Consider the following 24,743-nt stretch of genomic DNA (forward strand, 5'->3'; position numbering starts at 1 on the left):
GGGGCGCTACAAACTCTTAACTACGTACTATAGGCCACAAAAGTTTACGAGATGTGTGCTCTCAGAAAATGAGATATTGTTGCCCTGACTCGAAACCCAGTCGTCTGGTAAAGTACCAGCCATCTAGAACTGATCACGCAAAGAGAAGATAGGTAGCGCTTTTTGCTGCAGAAATTTGAATTATTCAACTATCTGTTCCCAAAAGCTAGCTGCAACTAGACTCACCCTACGCGTCTGCAGTTTTTCCGACTCAGTGATATGGATAAACTGACCAGCCTGCATACAACTACGTGCTGTTTGTCACACGGTTCTGTATTTACAGGCTATTGGTTCGCACGTGTGTTTCAATGCATTTCTTTCCCTTATAACTGTAACGACCTGGTAGCCCAACATGCAAACCTCCGTTGCGGTAGCCCTTACGAATGTGCGATATCAGCACACAGCCTGACGCACACAACACGCACCAGCGTTGGTGTGCTGGTCACGAGACCTTTGGAAGGGCTGAGCTTGTTTGGATCCGGAAGGTAGCGGTTGGTCAACTGCGCGAACTTCGACGGCTCCAGGAACGGGAACAACCGGCCCACCTCGTCGAGCTGCTCGCGGTGCACGCAAATCCCACGGAAAGTGATTTAGTCTGTGTATTGAAAAAAAGCCCAACCTACAGGAACGAGTTCACGTTGCTGGCAAAATCGTCTAGCCGGGAGAAAATGCCAGCATTTCTCTCGTCACGATTGCGGCAGCTTCGAGCCATGAGTTTCCGACACAGTAATGCTGACAGAAAAGTTTTAAATCATGGACAGCGCAAAGAGGTTTGGTTAGGAAACTTATGGGGGGGTGACTTAAAGACTTGAAGGAGGAGACTTTAAGAGATAGGAGCGCAGCAGGGTGGACAACGAAATAAGTTATTGATATCCTAGCTGAAATCAAATAGACAAAAAATATTGGGATAGAGCGAAATAGATTTCGAGAGGTGGAAAGCATAGCATAGGCGGTGGAGAGATCAGTTGGGCGGTTGAGAATAGGAAGTTTGCGGTGATAAGGTAGTCGCAGCTGAAGCAGGACAGGGTTGTTTAATAGTTAATGTTAATAGTTAAAGCCACTGCTGTGTAGTGGACGTAACGGGGCTGACGAGGTGATGGTGATGACTACGCCTTGGAGTTAATTCTGAATGTACAAAATTACACTGGACTTTTCACTTGGAAAATTCACGTGATGGCTTCACGGTAACCGGGGAAACAGCTGCATTTTCGTGTATTGGTTGCGCGTCTTCGCTATGCACTCGTTTACGTTCACTGTCACTAAAAACGCATTCTTTCCTCCGACTGCGCGAAAGAGAGAGAGTACGACCGCATTCATTCAACGACTAAATGAGGCATGAAGTGTGCCTCCGGAAAAGCCGATGAACGATTCTCTGAGTTTAAAAGCACTGCGGCGGAATGCGGACGTCGTTGTGAGCATGCGGACACCATCAGAAATATTCAGTCGAATGTGATGTGGAAACTTCATGCCGATGCATGCTAAATATTTCCATAGTTGCCTTTTTCAACATACGCTATGTCTTGATAGTGGTGCCTGAGGCACATTCTAAAACAAAGTTCGTTGGGGGCACTTGATATCTCTTAAATGCATCTGTCCGTCATCGGTGGCGTGCCAAAGATCTGCCACTACCTGACAAGTGCCCTCACTGTGGCGCTGCACCGGACATATGTGATGTGCGGCACTTGTTGTGGACGTGCCCAGCGACGGCTGCTATCAGAAAACGGCTCCTCAGGGAGGTGGGCCTGCGGTGGAACCGCGAAAGTGACTTCGTGAAGTGGACAATGGACAACCGTTTCATTAACAACCTCTGCGACTACCTCAGCGCAACGGTTCTTCACTCCTTCTTTTAACTTTCAATCCCGTGCATTCCTTCCCCCCTTTCCTTTTTCAACTTATGCCTCATGGCACACTTCTCGAATAAAAAAAAAATGCGGGAAGGTGAAAGCCGTTTGCGACTCATTGCACTAATTTTAATTTGCCGCGCTTGAATTCAATTTACGACAGAGAAGAAGAGCAGCTGGCGCCAGCGTGGCAGAGAGATCACGTGACATCACTGGGTCACGTGAACTAAAATGTAACGGACGGACGCGAATATGAGCCATTAAAGGCTATCGCCTTGAAAAAGGTCTATTCTTCACCGTCTTAATCAGCCTGACTACGCCCACTGCAGGGCAAAATCTTCTACCATGTGTCTCCAATTAACCCTGTCCTGTGCCAGCCGCGGCTGCCAAATTCTTAATCTTATCCGGCCACCTAACTTCCTGCTCCCCCCCCGCTACGCTTGCCTTCTCTTGGAATTCAATCCGTTACCATAAAGGACCAGCGGTTCTATTGCCTTCGCATTACACGTCCTGCCCACGCCCATTTCTTCCTCTTAATTTCGTCTAGGATGTCATTAACCTGCGTTTGTTCCCTGACCAACTGTGCCTTCTTCCTATCTCTTAATGTTACACCTGTCATTTTTCTTTCCATAGCTGGTTATGCTGTCCTTAACTTAAGCTCAACCCTTTTGGTTAGCCTCCACTGTTCAGCCCCCTCGGTGAGTACCGGTAATATACAACTGTTACGTACTTTTCTCATAAGGAGTGTAAACTGTCATTCATAATCTGAGAGTGCCTGTCAATGATCTTAGAGTACCTTCAAAAGCGCTACGCCCCATTCTTATTCTTGCCGTTATTTCACTCTTGTGGTCCAGATCTGCGGTCGGTACTTGCACTAAGTAGGCGTAAACCCTTGCCACTTCCAGCGCCACGCTGCCGATCGTAAACTGCTGCTTAGAAAATGCGGCACTTCGGTTGCTATGCTTATAGCCTTGACAGTGGTATCCCAGGCGTTCTGAGAAAAAACAAATGATGGTGTTTCGACGTGTACACAAAAAAAAATAAGGCATTGGAACGTGCGGTAGAAGTCTACCATTGTTTCGACGGCCGCGAGGACATATGTGACAACGAATTATATGATCTATTTTGTCACGCGCCAAACAACCACGGTAGCCGCGGTAGAAGAGCCGCGGTAGAAGAACGTGTCAAGGACGTTCGCTTCGCTGCCTGCACCGTTTAACCTAGTCCGCCATCATTCATCTGTAAATGAACCTTTTCCATCAACAAAACATATAATAATATTGTTCATGTTGTAATAAACCTTTAACAAGAAATAGATGACGTGACCCATTCAGTTCATATTCTAGTCACACTCTTCCGCGTGCGCCCTGTTCACATACAACTACAAGTGACTCTAAAACTCTGGGCATAACATGAGTGCCCCTTCCACATTTTTTTATCCATGAAAAAACGAAGGTCTCACGGTGAACCATAGGGGCTACCAATCGCGCTCTGTTACTCTCCACCTATTCTTTATTATCCGTAGTAAGTTACGTTCAGAGACAGAAGGAAAGCAGAGCGGGTTAGGGAACAAGCACGAATGATACCCTAGCTGCGATCAACAAGAAAAAAAATGGGCATGGACAGGTTGAGTCATGAGGAGAGCATATGACCGATGGTCCCCTAAATTAACGCACCGGACAACAAGCGAATGCAAGCGTAGCACAAAGTGCCAGCGAGCCAGGTGAGCGAATGAGATTAGAAAATAGGAGGATTTTAAGGCAATGGCAGCTGGCACATGACCGAGTTTCTTGGAGAGATATGGTAGAGGCTCTTATCCTGCAGCCGGCGTAGTTATGTGGATGATGATTATATTATATATCACTCCCGCCTCTAGGAGGGTTGATTGCACTGCGGCCAGTGTTCCCGAAAATAAGCGTGCGGGAGCCTTGCGACCCAGCGGGCGCCAGTGGTCCTAACCTTAAAGAACAGCACTCTGCCAGGCCAGAGCGGTGCCTTGAGGACAAGAACGCGCAGAGTTTCCATAGCCTGGACTACGTCCGCAGCGATGCTCTTGAAGCGGATAAAGGTGCCGTTGTGGGCCACGGCGCGCAGCACGTCTTCAATGCTGGCCGCGGTTCGTTGCACCAGCGGAGAATCGACCGGCTCGAAGTCCAGCGTCAGCCCCACGACGCGCTGGGAGGACTTTTGCGAAGATGGCCACGACCGCAGGCGTGCGTTCAGCAACAATGGAAGACCGTTCTCCAGAGACAGCCTGCCGAAACATAATGCGCGCGGCGCATGTCTTACACCGTCATGTAGTACGTGCCGTCCGAGAGCTCCGGATAAGTGTCTGGACATACGCACTATTGGCATCCGTGTGAGGTGGCAGAGTTTGCTACCACAGTAGTTCACACTTCCTTTGGCAGCATATTCACGGTGGCATATATTCAGCCTGGTGGTAAAGAACCATATGTCAGGAGCGTGCTTCGCGCAGAGGAAACCCGGTAGCACATGTTTCGGTGATTAGTAACGCCTAATTTGCAAAAAAGCACCCTATTCGCGATATGATGTATCCTAAATTCACTTGAAACAAATACATCAGTGCTAGGTACAGCACACACTGAGAAAAAAGCTGCGAGGCCACATTGTACACAGTCATGAACGAAGTGCATTAAGGAACACTGAGGACGAAGTCACCCAATTATTATCCCCAGAAAAGACTTTCCTAGGCTGTTTCTGTCTATGGTATTTGTACAGCAGCAAAAGACACCTCTATCACCGAGATCATTGCGTTTAAAAGTCTTCCCGTCAGTCGACTGACATTAGTGACGCCCTTTTAAAAGACGGGTTGCCACTGTTTTGAACTGAATGGCGAAGCAGCATAGCCTCCGAGATCTAGGCTAAAACTGTGAACTCACACATTTTAATTTCAAAATGGGCCGAAGATGGCGGCACCTGCACTTCGTTCTTTTTTCTTTTCTAGCTTATAAAAGCTCTGTTTTCACGGAGAGTGGCCTCTTTATGATCGGGACGCGGTGCCCAGTCGATACAAGCCAACTTCTATAATCCTCGGATGTCAGTTTAAAGAGCACCAAAGGCATCAAAATTCTAGAGATTCTAATATCTTCTTGTGATAACGCATCTGTTTGCATAACAAGATCTTTAGCAACTGACTACTTTCTTGTCACGAAGGAACAATGGGTGGCGGACGTGAGAGTCAGCAGTGCTTCACTGCTGACTTTAAGGGACACCGAGGGAGATTTCATGCGAATTTCGTTCTTCATATAAGTCTATTGTATGGTTCTTTACGGCTATATTTATGTTTGTTTGGTAGCGAAAGAGGAATTTTTTGTTGAGTAAACTGAATTTGAGAATGGCGCATTTATTCCCTCGCAAAAGATTCAAAATCATGACGACAACACCGATGGTGAAACCCCGATCATTGTTTGGAAGTGAATGGCGGTGTCACCTAGCCTCCGAAAAGCTGCCATGACGTCATCGCAGATTACTTACGAAAGCCGGTGGTGGTTTTGACGCTTATAGTTCATCTCCAGGTCTTTTCTGACATATGAAATCACCATTTTAAGTTAGAGTTCCTCCTCTGCAATAACGACTTGGTAGTCAGTCGATAAAGGCGAAATTCAGCTTGTCTTTAGAGTGGCTTTAGGTTGTACTGAAGTTAGCAAAACATCCTACACTTACCTAAGCAGGAGCCCTACGAGGTCCGTGCTGGACAAGGCTGCCGGCTTTCGGGTCCAGTGGATGCCAAGTGTTTGGACCAGCTCGCGCAGCCGCAACAGGCCTTCCTCGCTGCCACTGCGGTACTCGTCCACGCAGTGGCGGAAGGCACCCACGGCGCGGCCCGCGAAGCTCTCGGCGGAGGCGACCACGTCGTTGAGCAGCCGGTCGCGGACGAATGCCAGCCGCGCCTCGAGCACAGATAGGAAGTTTGGATGGCGCGGGTACTGCCGCGCGAAGTTGCTGCACACGTAGCTGCGAGTGAAGACATTGGTCTTCATTTACATCTACTAGATGCTATACACTTACATCTACTAGATGCATAGGACTGATGTCGGTAACCGGATGCGCACCAACAATCAGGAAAAAAACTTCTCCACAATCCTTCCCGCTTCTAAAACGTATTGGCGATTTCCAGGAAACTGACGTCACGCCGTACACTAGTTTACCATGAATCGGCGCGCGTGGAGTCAGGTGGTTTACTCGCTCCGTTGCTTGTGTGGTTCGCCGCCACATTCACACCTTGCTCTCGCAATTCTGCCACGAAAGATATATATTTTAGTGCTATTAGTTAAATATTTCACGCTAATAAGATTGAGAAGCCGCTGAGTGCTATTTCATGAATTTTAATAAGGGAGACCATGAGCGCAGAAAGTTTGCGAGCTCAAGAGGAAAGTATGCAAGACCATAACAGCGCATTTATTATCAGGCACTGATCGTATATTTATTCTTAAGCAGATAATTTGCCTGGTGTGGAAGGGTGTGTGTAAATACGAGGCACTGTTTGATAAGGAACATCGCTCAGTACACCTGAATACCGGGCACATTTCGAGCGCAAATAGTTTTGTGCGTTACTGTTTCGTAACTGCAGGCCTTATTACGGCATGTGTGCATGGTGCTATTGTGTTTTGTTATCCACGTAAAAAGCTAGTATGTGTTTGTAGGGGGGGAGGGGGGTGATATAATGATTTCAACTGAAGTATACATTTCATTCTGATTCTTCTCACACTTTGTTTTTCGCTCTTCCCCGGTAACCGCTAGAAAAAGTCAGACAGGCCGACGGGTTATGACCAGAATCGAATAAAATCAGACAGCGAAGATTGTATCATAGCACCCTTACATTCCTCACAAGCCTTCCAACGACTTCTTGGACAGAGATTTCTTCATTGCCTCTTGTTTATTTCTTTACACCCTGAATAAATTAGATTGCTTGAACCACACGATGATGTCCGCATCAACAAAAAATCATAACTTTATCGAGAAATTTTAAAACAAGAGCGATTTGACCTAGAGTGACCCCGGAAGCAGCCCTCCGCAACGCCGTCATCTTGTATTAACTGGGGCGCCTCCTATGTTAAAAAAACAAAATAGCCAATGCCGTCGGCGGCACCCAACACTTTTGACCTCGATTTGCGCTAGATGCGGACAACTACAAACAGGTAGAAACCTATCAAAGTTCCTACGGACCCAGGAAAGCTTTGTTCTCAGGGAAAAAAGAAATGGTGTATTTACTTCATTAGAACGGCAAGCTTTCATTTAGTGCCCCGTTAAAGGAACACCACTGCAAAAACGTCGCTTTTCTGAAGAACAGAGTAAGATTAAACAAGACGGGATGGATGGTGGGAGTAGCGGCGCTTCTTGAAAGTTCGAATCAGTGCGCCAGGTATAGTGAATTCTTCGCCGGCCGCACTGGGCTGATCGCGATTCGAAGTGCAGCACTGTTTTGGCGGGAAGTGTCGTCCAAACAGGACAGTAACGCCACCACCGCTTTTCAGACACAAGAATGTGAAACATCGCCCGCCTAGGCATGTCGCCCATACTCGGCCTGCGTGAATCCGTCTTGCGCAGAAGCACAAGACAAGCGCGGGCTCTCAGGGTCGTTCCAGCTCTTTCCGAACGGTTGAACCATACATTTAATGCACTAAGTCTAGAGCGAAAGCTGCGCATTCAGTCCATGCAATTAAAGGGACAATGCATGATCTTGCATTATCCAAGTGCTCATGGTTGCAAGCTGCCGATAAAACAAAGTTTGAACCTCACGACGAACATAGTCGGAAGATGGCGGCTTGCTGTGCAGCTGCAAACCTCATGTAAACAACGACTGAAGTGACTTGTTTGGAATATTTCCAGGCAGTATGTAGCGCCTACTTAACTTGCGTTTCCACTCTAACATCGTCGAGTAATACCCTCTTTGCCTACTGCTTCTGCAGTGATATGAAGGGAACAGTCGAATTATCTCTGCGTGGAATGCCCTTCTCACAGCGCTCGACGTGCATCGGTCGAGTAGACAAATCTGAACAGAGTCGAAGAGTTTCATGATATATCTGTTGATCATGATATATCCGTTAGAACATATAGTATGTTTCGCGGTTACTGAAGCGGAAAGCTTCACTACGCCAGCTTTTCTAGCCGCCAGCGGAGCCACAAGTTTGACCTTTAATGTAGCTAGAGGTCACGGTGGCCGCAAGTTTCACCGTGAATGTAGGTAGTGGTCAACCCATGAGCATAACTGGTTGTAATCAGATTCAAGACATGACGTCAGCTACAGCAGCGACACCAGAGGCTATTACACCAACTATCTGGACTTTGACCTTTGACGTTAGCATTTGGCCTTGACCTTGACCACCGGTCAAGCGGGAAAGCGCCTGCCGGCATCGCATGCGCAGGTCATGAAAGTGGGTTCGGCACAAAACGCCAACCTGCTGCGGTGGCTCAGTGGTTAGGGCGCTCGGCTACTGATCCGGAGTTCCCGGGTTCGAGCCCGACCACGGAGTCTGTATGTCCATGGAGAAGAAACGCTAAGGCGACCGTGTGCTGTCGGTGGTGGTGGTGGTGGAAACTTTATTAGACACAGGGGAGTTTAGAACACGCAGGTCATTGGGCCCCCGCACGGCCCCACTGCACTCAAACGTTCATGTCCCGGAGGCTCATAGCGTTGGCAGTCCGGCCTGTGGCGATGGCTTGCTTGGCTGGGTCCTCGAAGCGCAGGTCTCCCAAGCCTCCCAACTGTTAAGGTGCTCCAGGTCCCGCGGGGTAGAATCCTCCGGGTAGAGGAAAAGGATATGATCGAGAGTGGCTTTGGGGTGTTGGCAGAGATTACAGCAGGGGTTTGTGTGGATTTGGAAATAGTGAGAGCGTATATAAGGGGAGGGTAAGGTACGTGTTTAGAGCCGCCTCCAAAGTTTTTATGGAGGCAAAACGCTAAGGCGCCCATGTGCTGCGCGATGTCAGTGCACGTCAAAGATCCCCATGTGGTAGAAATTATTCTGGAGACCTCCATTACGCCACCTCTCATCTTTCACTCCCTCCTCCTTTATCCCTTCCCTTACGGCACGGTTCGGGTGTCCACCACGATATGTGAGACAGTTACTGCGTCATTTTCCTTCCTCAAAAACCAATTTTCACTGTTTCAGGGCAAAAAAATGAAGCACAAATATCGATCGCTGCTGAAGAGAGAAAAAGGAACGGTGAAAAAGAAAGTTACACCGTACCACTTTCAAGCAGGAAAATGTGAGCTTGTTTCATGCCCGCACTTTTCAGCTTACTTCATGCATAGTGCAATAAATATTTACCAATTATCCTCTCTTTGAAAGGCGATTCTATTCACTGTTTTCATGTAACACATATTTGAATACACTGAGCATGCCCATAAGCCTTGGGTCAGTTCTACTGTAAATGAATTTCTGATAAAACCGACATATTCTCATAATCCGTTTAAATACGTCTTCAAAGAAGACTACCCTACACGGCCGCCACGGTCGGGTTCGAACCCGGGAACTGCGGTTCAGTAGGCGAGCGCCTTAACCTCGCTCCGCCTGATACCTGGTACCTGATTTAATATCTGCTGCGGGTCCTTGGACCCAAGATATTAAACTTATTTTTGGAATATGGAGGAATGCTCGGCTTGAAGTACTCTGGCACGTATCGGCCCGGTATTGCAATAACTCCGGGATCGGCCCGGGACGTAATGTAGCGCGCGCCTTTTCTTTCTCGTTGCTCTCCTATCCTTTAACTCCTACTTTTAGCACGCGGCAGCGAGCGTGGCTCGGCTTGAGCCAGTAGGCATACCCGTGCACTTTCCTTTTTAACGCGACAGCGTTAAGGAGCTCGTGTCGCAGAAAAGCCGGTGTCGTCGGCGTCGGCGTCTTTGGCCGTGAGCGAAAAATGGCGCATCTCGGTGGACACCTGAACCGCGCCGTAAGGGAAGGGATTTTAAGGCGAGAGCGTTAAGGATTGATTGATAGATGTATCGATTGATTGATTGACTCATTGATTGATTGATTGATTGATTGATTGATTGATTGATTGATTGATTGATTGATTGATTGATTGATTGATTGATTGATTGATTGATTGATTGATCTTTCCTTCCATTGCAGCGCGATCCAGGTGTCCAGGGAGAAATGTGACAGGCGTCATTTCCTTTCCTTAAAAGCAAATGTTCATTTAATTTTCCTTCTCTTAAGGCCCGGTTTGGGTGTCCGCCAAGATATGTGAGACAGGCGTCCTTTCCTTAAATTGTCCAACGGGCCATGCGTCGCGTCGAACGGGCGATGGCGTTCCGTGTACACCTCGGCAAAGCTGCTACACGCTGTCGCGTCTAAAGACGAAGCCATGGTCCTTACGAAACTTAAGCGTCCTCCAGTTTTTTTTTCTTTCTATCAGCAACAGCAGCAGCACCTACACGATAATGTTCTGTGCGGCAGTGCTGAAAAAGAACTTATTCTAAGCTACTTTCTGGTGCACTTTCATTGCCAACTGCAGTTTTCCGCCTCCGCCCTCCTGCAAAGTCCGCATTTTGGTTTCCACAGCAGCCGTGGGGTGGCGCCACTTACCCAAAAAGATCTTGCCGCACATTTTGTGCTCTTCGCCACAATGCATTTGTACAATGCAGAGCAGCTTGTATGCGATCTGGCAGCGAATCATTCAATGGTTCTTCGTTAGCGCCTGACAACCTCCGCGCATCTGAGTACAGCTGCATTTTCGAGCTTCAGCAGCGTTGTTTCTACATGCAGTAAAATCCAACGCCGGGTTGCAGTTCTGGCTGCTTTGGCGGCGGAGCACTGCTTTCAGTTGACGATTGGTCCTCACGACGCGCCAACGCCCGTGCGATGGTTTTGCCCAATAAGCGGACACAGAATAAGGCGGCTCGCTTGAGTCCGCTGACGCAGCAGACGTCCTGACGCGCAGCAGGTGCATTCTCTTTTCTTCCTCTCGCCCCACATCTGTGCTCACGAAATCATCACCATCATTATCAGTGGCCGTGTTCTCCAAAGTCAGCAGGACAAAGACTTCCCCTGGCAATCTGCAGTTACAATTGTTCTCAAGCCAGTGATTGCCCTACACACTCCCTTGGAGGGGGTACACACTTCTGCTATGTTTTTATGGAGGTACCTGTTTAGTAGGTTACGATTTTTTTTCCACACGACGGGCATTTTGTCATCCTAATCGTGGGTGTTGGAGTCAAAAACGTTGATAGTTCTGCGTGATACATCGGCACGAATAAAAAAATCAAGAATGACTACCATCTCTCCTCTAATCTCAACATCCTCCGCCAGAAATTTAGACAACCACCTAATTTCAATTCCTGGGGAAACCCCTGTCTGTAGCTCCCCCCCCCCCCCCCCCCGCTTGCCAGTTTTTGAACATCATAAACCTACCTCACTCTAACCTTTGCCCGAATGCGTTTCCCTCACCGAAACACTTGTCCCTACCGAACCTGATTATTTCTTAGTGAGTAATCCGTCGTTTCGCACGACAGCAGCGCCGATACGCTTTCTCTTCTTCGTAATGCAAGCTCTCACATCAGCAACTCGATTTTCCTGGGCCCATTAATTTTTTGTCTGTCAGCATGTAAAAACTCTCGTATACATTTCATAGCACGCAGAGCTGTCTTCGATTACTTTTCAAGCTTTCGTAGTAGACTCAAAAGTTCCGGCTTATTTAAGAATATTGGCACAGTAAAGTCTTTGCATATTTCACAACGGTGTTAACTGTTTACTCAGCAGCTGAGCGAGTATACATAATGCACCTCAATCTATTTTTGTTCTCCAAAGTTCTTTTTTCATTCTCTGAGCCTCCCGTGACCGCTTGGCCGAAGTAAGAGTATCCGCATTCGTCCTCCGGTAATTTTTTCTCCGGTAGCCTTTGCTGCTTTGCAAACTGCTAAACATTACGACGTTTTTTCTTACACTAGACCCCATTAATCCATTCTGTTTGATTTTTCATTTAACACGGTTATCAGGCATTTGCAGCCCACTGTAGTTCATTCTGTCGCCTCTGAATTACTCAGTACGACGATTTCACCGTTACTTTCTTTTACGCTATTTGGAGGTTGAGAAGGCATTGAGCATCCGCTCTTGCAGCCAGTGATTGAACGCTTTGAATACTTCTTGCTGGCCTGCAGTAAATAATAAAGAAAAGATTACATCCCTTTGCCTGTAACTTTTCTTGACTGGTGTATTATGACTCCACTTTAAAACGGCTGTGCACTCTGGGATGTTCTTGATGGTGTTTTCCAACATATTTATGTACTACTCATCAACGCCCAGGTTATCAGATATCTGTATGAGAGATGATTTTCGCAATGGAAGACATGTGACAAGTGTCGTCTTAATCGACCCAGGGTGTACAGCTCAAAAGAGGGCATTTTATTGAGCACGAATGTAGGCCGTCTACCTCATTGCTTGATGGCACTGGAGAGAGGGTAGTTAGCGCGAGGAAAAAACTCGGAGAGCTTCACTGCTGACCCGAACGTGATTCATCTCCGAGCAGACTTCGGAAAAAAATGTTTTGTGAGCTGTTTTTTTTTCCTTAATTACTGGCATCCAGTTTAGCAGTGAATATGTCACAAATTACCGTTGTATACACCTATGACACACATAAGAATAAAGCCACGGTCTCGACAACTAGCAAGCTGATGAGACACAGAGGAGGCACCGTATAGGAGGTATTCACGTGCAGTCACGGGCGCCATTTTGGTGTCCAATTCCCAGCTTCAGTACTGCAGGCTAGAGGAAGGGTGGATAATCCGATTAGACACGCGCCGTATAGCCTTTCGCCGTGCTGCATGGACGCCAAATTGGCGACCACTGTGTCTTGATTACATACCCCCTATACAAACAAGATGTTCGAAGGCGCGCTGCCCGCGCGCTGACGCACCCGTAGAAGTCGTCGCAGGGGTGGACAGTAGCGCTTAGCGAGAGCGCCATCTCGTGTGCATAGTCGAAGCACCGGGGCTCCCGACAGGGAGGCCACAGCTTGAGCACGTAGGGGCGCAGGAACAGTGCCACCACTGCGCTCGCCGTCAGCGTCACCAGAGACAACAGCATGACGTCCATGGTGGACACCAGTGGGGGCGAAGGCGCCTCCACATTCACCACCAGTTGCCGCTCTGGGTACCGGGAAAAGCAAGCAAATAAAATACCCAATTAGGGAAGAAAATCCATTAAAAATGACTAATTCAAGGACGAAGTCCGGAGTGTCTGTACTTTTACAGCCATTTACCGCCTCGTCCTAACTGAATGCTAAAACATGGGTGGGGGGAGACCAGTCTTTAAACGTGTCCGTTATGACCATAATATGGCAGGGAAGCAAACATGTAAGAATAAAGAATGTTTGCCGTTAGACCGAACAAAGAAGACGTTTCCTGGTAGATATACTGGTCAAAGCGCCCAAAGGCATCGCATAGAGCAGTGATTCTGTACGCGTCGAAGAAGACTTGCACGTTGTTTTCACTTTGACAATTGCGCAGCATGACGCGTTGAAAACAGAACTTGGAGATTCTGTCTGTGCTGATGTGCAGTTATGCCCATGGGTCGCAAACTGACGACGCTACATTGAATTTCTTACTGGTGCCCTATATGGAAAGGAGCGCCCGAGATTGATGCAAGTTCCATGAAGGGAACGACGGCTTTGAAACGTGTCATGTGTCTTTACAGTTGTCACTTTACCGAGGAGGTAAAACCCTAAAGGCGGGACAAACGGGCAGCATTGTGGATGAGGGACAACTGCCCAGCAAAAGTTTCTGGTCGCACGAGCTTTCATTTCCCGGGTGTTCAGGAACCTTATGAACGTGCCTCGCGCTCAAGTTGTGGTTTTTATTCTTGTTTTTTCTCAGAGGCATTGCGAGCACATGCACCAAATATGGTACAGAATGGTACGGTACCGTACGAGTGATGCGATAGTGCATCGTATGGTATTGTATAGTATCGTAAGATATGCCATGTAATGGCATGGTATGGTATGGTATCAGGCACGTAGGCACAATTCTTTTTTTTTGGGGGGGGGGGGGCCGAGACAGTTGAAGAGGGCGAAGGCCGGGGGGGGGGGGGGGTGAGCGCGATTTCGAGGGGGGCCGGGCCCCCTCGGGCCTTCCCTTGGATACGCCTCAGTATGGTAAGGTATGGTATAGTATGGTATGGTATTTTTTGTCGAGTAAAACATCGTGGTGTTTCATGGGAACTCTAGAGACACCGTAATGGAGGACACGGAACAAATTTCGACCACTTGGTGTTCAACATGTTCTACCATTTCTGTGAGCACTTGGCCGTTTTTGTAATTCACCTTTGTCAAAACGCTGACGCCGCGGCCAGGATTCAATCCCGTGACCTCGATTCAGCAGCCAAACAATAAAAAATTGTTAGGGTTTTAACTTGGTTAAACCTTTTAAAGTGCAAAGCACTGGCTTTTTTCAAGTATGGCCTGGACAAATTTTAGAAATAGCCCACGCCAAACTTGGAGGTAACCGTCGCGTTAGGCATGGTCAGTTATGGTCGGACATCGATTCTGGTCCAAATCGGCCAAAGTGAACTTTCGTGGGTGGGTGGGCCAAATTTGGGGTTGGCCCCGGACAAATTTTGAGGTCACCACCATGTTGGGAGCGGTCGGGCCCCGAGTGAGGTGCAGACTGCTCTGCTTCACATAAAACCCGATCAACCAGTCATTTCTGGCCGGCGGGCTGAGCGGTACGTAAAGCAGCTTCCCAGCAAGAATGAGTGGAATTGGCGATTCGGGGTACTGCCGGTGGGGAAGGACATTCCCAAAGGTAGTGGAAAAGTGTAGATCTGAGCACTCCGCGGGTGTTACAATGGAAAGTAATTGTAGGGTGAAAGCATGAGAAACGGTAGGGTGAAATAGAGCAGCCCGTCTGTAATCGTCGTCATGTGGCGCTGGATAAGGGCGACAAAGTATACACTGTGGGGTGATGGTAATGTCATGCGGCAGAGTTTTTAGAATGTGGTGATTTTATGATATGTATAAAGGACCGATGGGGCCTCTTGCGCAAGGTTGGGTGCCTGATCTTCCGGGTGAGTTCTCGGGCCAGCGCATAAACGCGCTCATTATCGGGGATCGAGGCATTCTCATGGATCCACGACAGAATAACCGTTCGGCGGAGAGAGGTGGCTGTGGCAAGAATATGATGTGGTGGCTGGCGTTGCCGCACCCTTTAGGTATTGGCGGTATGCGGCCTGGGAATCTGTGCAAATTTAGGTTATGTTTTTGTCTATGGTGTAGTGGGCCAGAGTAAGTGCGATGGCGGCTCCTTCCGCCTCTGCAGGCGAATGAGTTCGGATAGGGGCTGCAGGCCCCACAGTGCCGTCTTCGTAGGCTGCGACTGCAGTGGAAAATCCTACTTTACAATTTTTTGCCGCGTCGACATAAAGGATATCAGAGCGGTTTTTGTATGTTTTGGTGTAATATCTCGCTCGAGCCTGCCGCGTATACACTGATAAACGCTAGCGCTCATATTGCGCGGTAGGAGCTTCTGATATATGTGATGCTGCGTGCACCGAGAATTCATGTCCCCCACCAGACCCAAAATAAAACAATAGAGAAGCTGTCGCGTGGAGGCGGCTAAAAACCAATACATTTATGAGCCCGGTATGGGCTTACCACGTGTACCCAAAGCTGAGGTCGCATAATCGATGTACACACTGTGGGGCGAGAGGGACCTTCGACCACATAATTTGGATTAACACTCTTGTCTGGACGAGTTGGTTCATTTCTAACGAAGAATGTACTTGCGCAAAGAACACAGGACACAACAAAGTAGCACACACGACCATAACAGAGCGTTATGTGTTACTTTGTTGTGTCCTGTGTTTTTTGCTCAAGTACATTCTTTGTTAGACACATAATTTGGAAGTGCCCAAATTCTCCCTGGGCGGGCAGCAAAAATATTGATAGTCGAGAAGCCTGGGAAACCCTGGTATGAAGCCCGGACCCTGGGCTCCAGGGCAACACCATCTATCTGGCGGAAAAGAGGCTGCTACCAATCAAGGACTGCCAGCGAGCCTCTAACCGCGGACGCGCAACTCTCCATGTCCCAAGCCTGCGTGCCGCGGGCGGAGAGAAACTTGTTTTCTGATGAAAATTAAAGTTGTTCAATCAATCCTGACTGCCAGCGAGCCTCTAACCGCGGACGCGCAACTCTCCATGTCCCAAGCCTGCGTGCCGCGGGCGGAGAGAAACTTGTTTTCTGATGAAAATTAAAGTTGTTCAATCAATCCTGTGATTGTACGTCAAAGATCCCTAGGTGGTCGGAATTATTCCGGAGCCCTCCACTACAGCACCTCTTTCTTCCTTTCTTCTTTCACTCCATCCATTATCCCTACCCTTACCGCGCGCTCCAGGTGTCCAACGATATATGAGACAGATACTACGCCATTTCCTTTCCCCTAAAACCAATTATTATTATAATTATTGTCTCTCTCTTTCTCTCTCCACAGCAGGTGCCATGCTAATCTGCTCTGCATCGTTCTAATTTTAGTACATGTACTTTAATATATGTACGTTGGATGGAGGGCAACATGAATGGGGCCAAGACCTGGCAACTTCTCAGATTCCTGATAGACCCGAGTAAGTCCAAGACGGCCGCCAACATAGAAGAGGTCAAGGCGAGGTATAACTTTGGGGATAAGGACAAACAGCTCATCGAGAAGCTCAAGTCTATGTACGTAGCTCCCCCCTCGACAGTGCAAAAGAGATTAAAAAGGACTCACGAACAGCGAGCTTGACGCGCCCATAACACAATGGAACTGTAGATGCTTTAAAAACCGCACTAAGCGGGCCAATCTCCGCCTCTACCTTGAAACCTTCGAGTCCCTACCAGCCGTGGTTGCCCTCCAGGAGCCAGGCCTGGGCGCCACACTTTCAAATTACACGACGTTCCAACAGGATCCCGCGTCATGTCTTCTCGTTCACAAAGCCTACACAGCCAACTTAGTGGATCTCGACTTCAAGCTCGAGTATTCCTATGTAATGGTGACTATCCTACCACTCCGCCGCAGGGACCTGCCGTTGCATATACTCAACGTGTACTGCGCTCCCAAACTCAAGCGAGTGACTTTTGCGGACCTCTTTAGCCGCGCGCTAAGAGTAGCGGAGTAGAGGGCCGCGATCCCCTGCTGATTGTGGGCGTCTTTAACGCTCCCAGTCAGCTGGGGGGGTATCGCAAGGAGGAGTCGCGCGGACGTAGGCTGGCGGAGCTTGCGTCCACGTTGGGCCTCACCCTCCACACGGACCCCGTCCACCCAACACGGCTAGGAAACTCCGTGACACGGGATACGTGCCCGGACTTAACCTTCACTCGCAACATACGACACGCAGACTGGCTCAACGCCGAGGAGACCCTCGGTAGCGACCACTGCATCGTTAACACTACACCTAGCACACGCTCCCTCAAGCGTTCCAGAACACAAGCCCGTATCCCAGATTGGACGAAATTCAGGAAAAATTTTAACTCACTTGATAATACACCCATTTCCGCGCAAGGCTACACAGCATGGTCCCAACAGCTGCTGGCATACCTTTCCTCGCATGAAACACACATCCAGCTCTCAGAGGCGGTCACTGACGTGGATAACCACCTTCTACACCTCTGGGAAGCCCGTCGCAGCCTCGTCCGCCGTTGGCGACGCCAAAAACACAATAGGAAGCTTAAAGCTCAAATTGCCGAGTTTACCCAGAAAGCGGCAGAGTACGCGGCCCAACTCGCAGACTCCAACTGGGTAAATAGATGCAACACGGCCGCGCGACAAATGTCCAGCCGAAACACGTGGCGTCTCTTTCGAGCCCTATCGACCCAACCCAAACACGAACCGAAACACAAAAACATTTGCAGCGAGCCATGCACGCTTTTCCCGGCAACACGACTCAACTGGCACAGAAACTTCGGGACCAGTATCTGTGTACAGCCCAAGACCCCCGTGGATCTGCGTACTCTTATGCAGGCAGAGAAAACACGAAGCTGGATCAACCTTTCCAGCTTTATGATCTGCGGGCGGCTCTCGCCAAAATGAAACGGGGCACTGCGCCAGGACGGGATAAGGTCACCGTCAAGCTTTTGACGAACCTGCCCGACTTGGCATACCAGTCCCTCCTGGAATACGTCAATGCGATTTGGCGCGGGGGCACCCCCCTGCCATTCGAATGGAAAACGGCTTTGGTTACTTTTATTACTAAAGCTGGCAAATTAATTGACACAGATAACCTCCGCCCCATCTCTCTCACCTAATGTGTGGGCAAACTAATGGAGACGATGGTGCGGGATAGGTTATCTACATATCTTGAACACAAACATGTCTTTGCGAGCACCATGTTCGGATTCCGCCCACACAGATCCGCACAGGATGTCCTCCAGCAACTCAATCGGGAAGTCCTTGACCCCCTCGAATGCCCCCATAATGACCGGGTAGTACTCGCCTTGGATCTTAAAGGGGCATTTGACAATGTAACACATGAGATCATACTCACTAACCTAAGTCACACCGACTGTGGCCTCAACACATTCCGATACATAAGCCAATTTTTCATGGATCGTCATTCCTACATTCGAATTCAAGATCGAGAGCATGGTCCTTACCTACTCGGCACGCGGGGAACCCCTCAAAGCGCGGTACTTTCCCCGCTGATCTTCAATCTGGCCACGATGCACCTGCCGGCCCAGCTGGGTGGTGTCGCCGGCGTGCAGCACGCCCTGTACGCCGATGACATCACTCTGTGGGTTACACAGGGCAGCACAGGGGACATTGAAACCAGCCTGCAAACAGCGGCGACGATAGTAGACCGCTACGCCCGCCGCTGCGGTCTTCAATGTTCCCCTCAAAAATCGGAATTTGTGCACCTCCGCCCCTCACAGAAGTGCACAACTAAAATATCTCTTTCTCTCGAGAGTGGTCCCATAAGCGAAAGTGATGAGATACGGGTACTCGGACTCTACATCCACAAACACAGGCGGCCAGACACTACATTGGCCAAACTCCGTAAGGTGGGAGACCAGGTGGGCCGCATGGTCCGCCGGGTTTCCAACAAACGCGGAGGGTTACGAAGTAAGGATGCCTTGCGGCTGGCAAAAGCCTTCGTAATTAGTCGAATTCTCTATTCGACTCCTTATCTCCACCTACGGAAACAAGAGGAGGACGCCCTTGAGGTCATCCTTCGCAAAATTGTTAAACGTGCCCTTGACCTCCCCATCACTGCTTCAAACAGCCGGCTTATGGCCCTTGGGGTGGTGAATACTTTCCGGGAGCTCCGGGAGGCGCACCTTACAAACCAGTACACGCGCTTGTCGCTAACGGAGTCGGGTCGCCGCCTTCTTGCTCGACTCCATATCCAGCACACCCCTCTAAAGGAACACAGGTTTCACATCCCGGAACTGTGGAGACGTGCCCTCCACGTGCGGCCTCTTCCAGCAAACATGTCACATGAAGACCATAATGGTCGGCGCCTGGCACGAGCGGAAGCGCTAGCCCGGTATTATGGCAACAAAACAGGTGTATACTACGTGGACGCCTCCGACCCTCACCACGGGGGATGGTACACGGCCGCGGTAGTTCACAACAGCAACACAGTTAACGGCCTCACTTTCAGAGCCCGCAGTGAAACACAAGCAGAAGAGGTCGCGATTGCTCTCGCGGCCTCACATTCCAATTCAAAATACATAATCACCGACTCGCGAGGGGCCTGTCGGAACGTCGAACAAGGCTGCACTCCCTTCCTAGCCTATCGAATATACCAAAATTGCATACGGGATACGGACCCCGCACACCGTCACCTCATATGGGCCCCTGCTCATCAGGGATTGGCAGGAAACGAGGCAGCAGACGCAGCCGCCCGCGCGCTCTCTCACCGGGCTGTTTTCTCCTCCCCACCTGATCAGGAACCCGATGTTAATCCGGTCTATACGTTCAAAAATATCGCAACCTACTGTCAAGATAGCCATCGCCTTTACCCTAGCCCATGTAAAGGCCTCAAGAAGGCGGATGAGCGGCTCCTTCTCCGCCTCTTCACCAATACATTGCTGTGCCCGGCAGCCCTAAAACATTTCGACCCCTCCTTTAGCGGCAACTGCCCGCACTGTAGCGCGGTGTCTTCGGACACCTATCACATGGTGTGGGCCTGCCCCTCCAACCCGGCCATTTCCCCCCATCCCCAACCCAACCCGGGAGGACTGGGAGGCGACCCTGCTCGGCTGCCACGACTTACAGGCCCAACAAGCCTTAGTCGGGCGCGCCCGCGCGGCGGCTACCGCCACTGGGGTCTCAAACTAGGGACCTCCACCTAGTGTTTGTAAGGATCGGTCCCTTACGGGCTGATCCAAACACCTCCTGTCCGTTCTGAATAAATGTTTTCACCACAACCACCACCCATAACGGTGGCAGAAGTCAGAGCGAGCTGCACGACCTAAAAAGACGATCGGCCCCCGGGCCGGACCTCGTTAATGCTCGGCAATCTGGACGACGAATCGATCAGTGCCCTAACCAGATATCTAAATCAGGTGTGGGAGAGTGGCCAAGTACCCCAAGAGTGGAAGAGGCCTCAGATCACCCTAATCCACCAGCAGGGAAAACCATCGGGCTTATAGAATCTCCGCCAACCTCCTGCGTAGGCATACTACTAGATAAAGTCATTCAGCGGAGGCTAACCAAATACACCGAATAGAATGATGCGTGGCCGGCTGAAATAGTCGGATTCAGGCCCGGCCTCTGTAGGCAAGTTACCTTGCTCAGACTGCATAACGATGTAGACAGAGACTTCAGAGAAAAAACTGCGCAAGCCATTCCAGGCTTAGATCTCAAGAAAGCTTTCGACAACGTAAGCCACGACGCCATTCTCGACCGGCTTGCTGAGCTAAGAGTAGGCGAAAGAACCTGCTACTACATCAGATCATGCCTGCAAGACGGGACGGTGATCATCAGCCTTCAGGGCTTAAAATCGGAGGAGTTCCTGCTGTGAAACAGATGCACTCCGCAGGGGGCCATGCTCTCACCCTTCCTTTTTAACATAGTAATGAGGAAGCTCCCCCGCAAGCTTGGACATCTCGATGACTAAAAAGTAGACATCTATTCGGACGATGTAACCGTCTGGATCTGCGAAGGAAACGACTGGGACATCACATCCAGGCTCCAAGAGGCAGCGGATATAATCAGCAAATACGCGGAGGAAGTAGGTCTATGCTGCTCGCCGGAAAAATCGAAGCTCCTGGTATTGAGCAGCAGTAGAGGGAAGATAACTCCAGGTATCAAAATTAAATTAAACGGAACGACGTCCCGAAAGTAGATGAAATTAAAATATCACGTATGGTTATCAACAGCAGAGGTAGTAACAAAAGCCTGGTCAAGAAATTAAAAGACCAGGCGGAGCTCGTAGTCAGGGTATTTAAGAAGACGCCTAACAGAAGGAGTGGCCTCACGGAGGCTAGTAGACAGACTCGTACAAGCTTTTGTCCCGAGTAGAGTCTGCTACGCGACTCCATTCCTAAATATCAACAAGACTGAAGAACGGGAAATACACACTGCAATAAAGAGATGCACGAAGTGCGCTCTAGGACTCCCCATAACTACTCCTAACGACATTCTACAGAAAATGGGATTGCATAATGAGTGGAAAGAGCTAGCTGCGGCGGTCAAGATCTTCCAGAGAGAGACTCGTAGGAAGGGCGGCGGGTAGACAAATCCTCGACTGGGTAAACCTAGTAGCCCCCGGGGAAGGCGAGAGTGTCAGAGAAAGCATTGATAGGGCAATCAGAAAGCATCTATACGTCTCGCTCATACCGAAGAACATGCACCCCGTACACGACGAGGAGAGGAGGAAAAGTAGAGCTAAGCACCTGGTTAACAAATTGGACAAACTCTTGCCGGGATCGGTCACATACACCGATGCGGCGAAATGGAAAGACGGCTTCGTAACCTCTGCCGCCCTATTAGAAACCGGGATCGCCATAGGAATCGAAGGACACCGAGATCTAACGCCGGTACAGGCGGAGGAAATTGCAGCAGCCATTATACTGCACGACCAGGCGTGAAATACGTCGTCAGCAATATCAAAGCGGTAGTTAGGAATTTTAGCAAGGGTAGAGTCTCCAATCGTGCTGCCAAAATTCTGAACGAGTCGAGTCTCGCCGAAAGCGTGACTATACTCTGGACCCCAGCCCACGCCGGTCTCGCCGTAAACGAGGCTGCCCACATACTCGCCCGCTCCTCGCTACCTCGGGGTGCTGGGGACGCCTCCACAGCAACATCTAAAAGTAAGGAAAGTATTGGCAAATTTAGGGATCTAAACGACAATCTGAAGAAAGACAGGAGGATATATCCGCCACTGGATAGATCCCTGAGTAAAAAGGTATCCTACGACTGGAGGACTCCAGGCTCGAAATTTCTTCTCGCCCCTGTGGAGGAGTTGGACGGGTGCCAGAGGGAGGAAAAGGGACGGTGATAATAATAATTGGTTTTTTTGGGGAAGGAAATGGCGCAGTATCTGTCTCATATATCGTTGGACACCTGAACCGCGCCGTATGGGAAGGGATAAAGGAGGGAGTGAAAGAGGAAAGGAAGAAAGAGGTGCCGTAGTGGAGGGCTCCGGAATAATTTCGACCACTTGGGGATCTTTAACGTGCACTGACATCGCACAGCACACGGGCGCCTTAGCGTTTTTCCTCCATAAAAACGCAGTCGCCGCGGTCGGGTTCGAACCCGGGAACTCCGGAAAAGAGACGGTGCACAAACCGAAATTTGTAAAATTTGCGGCCCGCTGGACTACTGATCCAGAGTTCCCGGATTCGAACCCGACCGCGGCGGCTGCGTTTTTATGGAGGAAAAACGCTAAGGCGCCCGTGTGCTCTGCGATGTCAGTGCACGTTAAAGATCCCAGGTGGTCGAAATTATCCCGAAGCCTCCACTACGGCCCCTCTTTCTTCCTTTCTTCTTTAATTTCCTCCTTTCCTCCGTTCCCTTACGGCGCGGTTCAGGTGTCCAACGATATATGAGACAGATACTGCGCCATTTCTATTTCCCAAAAACCAATTATTATTATTATTATTATTATTATTATTATTATTATTATTATTATTAATATTATTATTATTATTAATATTATTGCGGCCACGTGGCAACAATAGATCACATAATATGAAGATGCGTTCGTGCCCCAGGGCGCAACACGATTAAAACTAGCGATGAATAGGAGACCTCGCTAAGAAGCTCCGATGAAAAAATTCAGCGCTTCGCCGTCCGCCTGGCGGCCGAGGCTCAAGACCTCTTTTCATAGACGGGGTCGGATGTCCGCCGGCCGCGGTGAGACAGACTGGCTCCCCGGACGCCTGCGTGCGGACCCGGAGGTGGCTGCCGCGCCATATTCGGTGGAAATAAATGTTCTTCCGCTTTATTTACCCGCCGCGGTGGCTCAGTGGTTTGGGCGCTCGGCTACTGATCCGCATTTCCCGGGTTCGAACCAGACCGCGGCGGCTGCGTTTTTATGGAGGCAAAACGCTAAGGCGCCCGTGTGCTGTGCGATGTCAGTGCACGTTAAAGATCCCCAGGTGGTCGAAACTATTCCGGAGTCCTCCAATACGGCACCTCTTTCTTCCTTTATTCTTTACCTCCCTCCTTTATCTCTTCCCTTAAGGCGCGGTTCAAGTGTCCAACGATATATGAGAAATACTGTGCCATTTCCTTTCCCCAAAAACCAATCATAAACCTCCTCCTCTCTCCACTGCAACATTCTTCCTTCGTTTCTGCTTTCTCTCCCTCCTTTATCCCTTCCCTTATGGCGCGGTTCAGGGGTCTACCGAGATCCGAGATAATTTTTGCGCAATTTCCTTTACTCAAGAAAACAATTCTTATGGATGGGTATGAAACTAATAAACAAATGCTAACGCCGAGGCGCAACGAAACGAGTGCGTAAGGCTTTGCTTAGTGACAACATGGTTTGTTTACACAAATTAAACCATGGCACAGAACGTACATTAGGCGGCATCCTTGTCTAGAGCGCTCGAGATGTGTCCTCAACCGCATAAAAGTCAATACCTTGTCATAGCGTCTAGCTTTCAAAGGTTACGCTTGTGGAGAGGTACAGCCCTATGAGCCTGTGAGCAACTGAGGTTGGCACAAGCATTTTGCATGCAAACCAAGGACTCCTTTGTAATTTCATTTGGATGGATGGAAACAACTTTTATTAGACGTCAAAAAAAAATCTTCCAGGGCGGTTCCCTACTGGTCCAGGATTCCATGGTCTTGTGCCTCACATAAAGCCAGATCCACCAGCCATTTCTGGCCTGTAGGCTGAGCGGTCCGTAAAGCAGCCTCCCAGGAAGAATGAGTGGGATTGGGGATGTGGGTACAGCCTGTGAGGAAGGACATTCTCCACTTTTGACCGGCCGGTGCAGTGCTCTAGCGATCTACACAAGGGTGGCGCAGACTGTACACCTTCCCCCAGGAGGATAAGCCAAGCATAACAGGGGCTAGATCACGAATATTTTATTCTTAGATGGGAAGCTCATTTTGATTAATAATTTTGTGCTTCCCCTTAAGTGGAGCATTATAGAAGTGTGCGCTAAACATTTCCTTTTGTGTAATAGAGCTCAATTAGCTAGAGATCCTATTTCTCTAACACATCTTCGTCTGCTGGATAGGACAGCATGTTGTAGTGCAGTGCGATGAGCAGCAATGAATATTCTAGCAATAAGTACCGATGATTTCATCCGAACAGAAAAAATTGTAGAAGCAGTTTGTACCGCGTGCAGAAGGTGGACGTCGTTTAAGCTTAGCCTTTAAGAATGGGACGCTACAGCGTGTTGCAGCGCTGCTATAGTGTGTCCGCGGAACGCCATCGCCCTTTCGTCGCGACGCTTGCATATCGTTGGGT

The 24,743-nt window shown here is 49.4% G+C and overlaps 1 protein-coding gene and 1 non-coding gene across 2 annotated transcripts in view; both read right to left on the reverse strand.

Moving 5' to 3' along the window:
- The window catches only part of LOC144119951 (uncharacterized), a 49,299-nt gene that overhangs the window by 5,148 nt on the left and 19,408 nt on the right, over positions 1 to 24,743 (reverse strand). The window contains exons 2-5 of the mRNA XM_077652449.1: positions 12,762 to 12,993; positions 5,565 to 5,855; positions 3,840 to 4,134; positions 465 to 593 (exon numbers count right to left, since the gene is read on the reverse strand). Coding sequence (XP_077508575.1) covers positions 465 to 593; positions 3,840 to 4,134; positions 5,565 to 5,855; positions 12,762 to 12,993 — 947 coding nt within the window. The remainder of the gene's footprint in view (positions 1 to 464; positions 594 to 3,839; positions 4,135 to 5,564; positions 5,856 to 12,761; positions 12,994 to 24,743) is intronic.
- Positions 16,294 to 16,394, reverse strand: LOC144122302 (U6 spliceosomal RNA). The gene has a single exon (XR_013312899.1). It is a non-coding gene; the product is annotated as a U6 spliceosomal RNA (small nuclear RNA).

This window comes from Amblyomma americanum, chromosome 2 (assembly GCF_052857255.1).
Source record: "Amblyomma americanum isolate KBUSLIRL-KWMA chromosome 2, ASM5285725v1, whole genome shotgun sequence".
Lineage (NCBI taxonomy): Eukaryota > Metazoa > Arthropoda > Arachnida > Ixodida > Ixodidae > Amblyomma > Amblyomma americanum.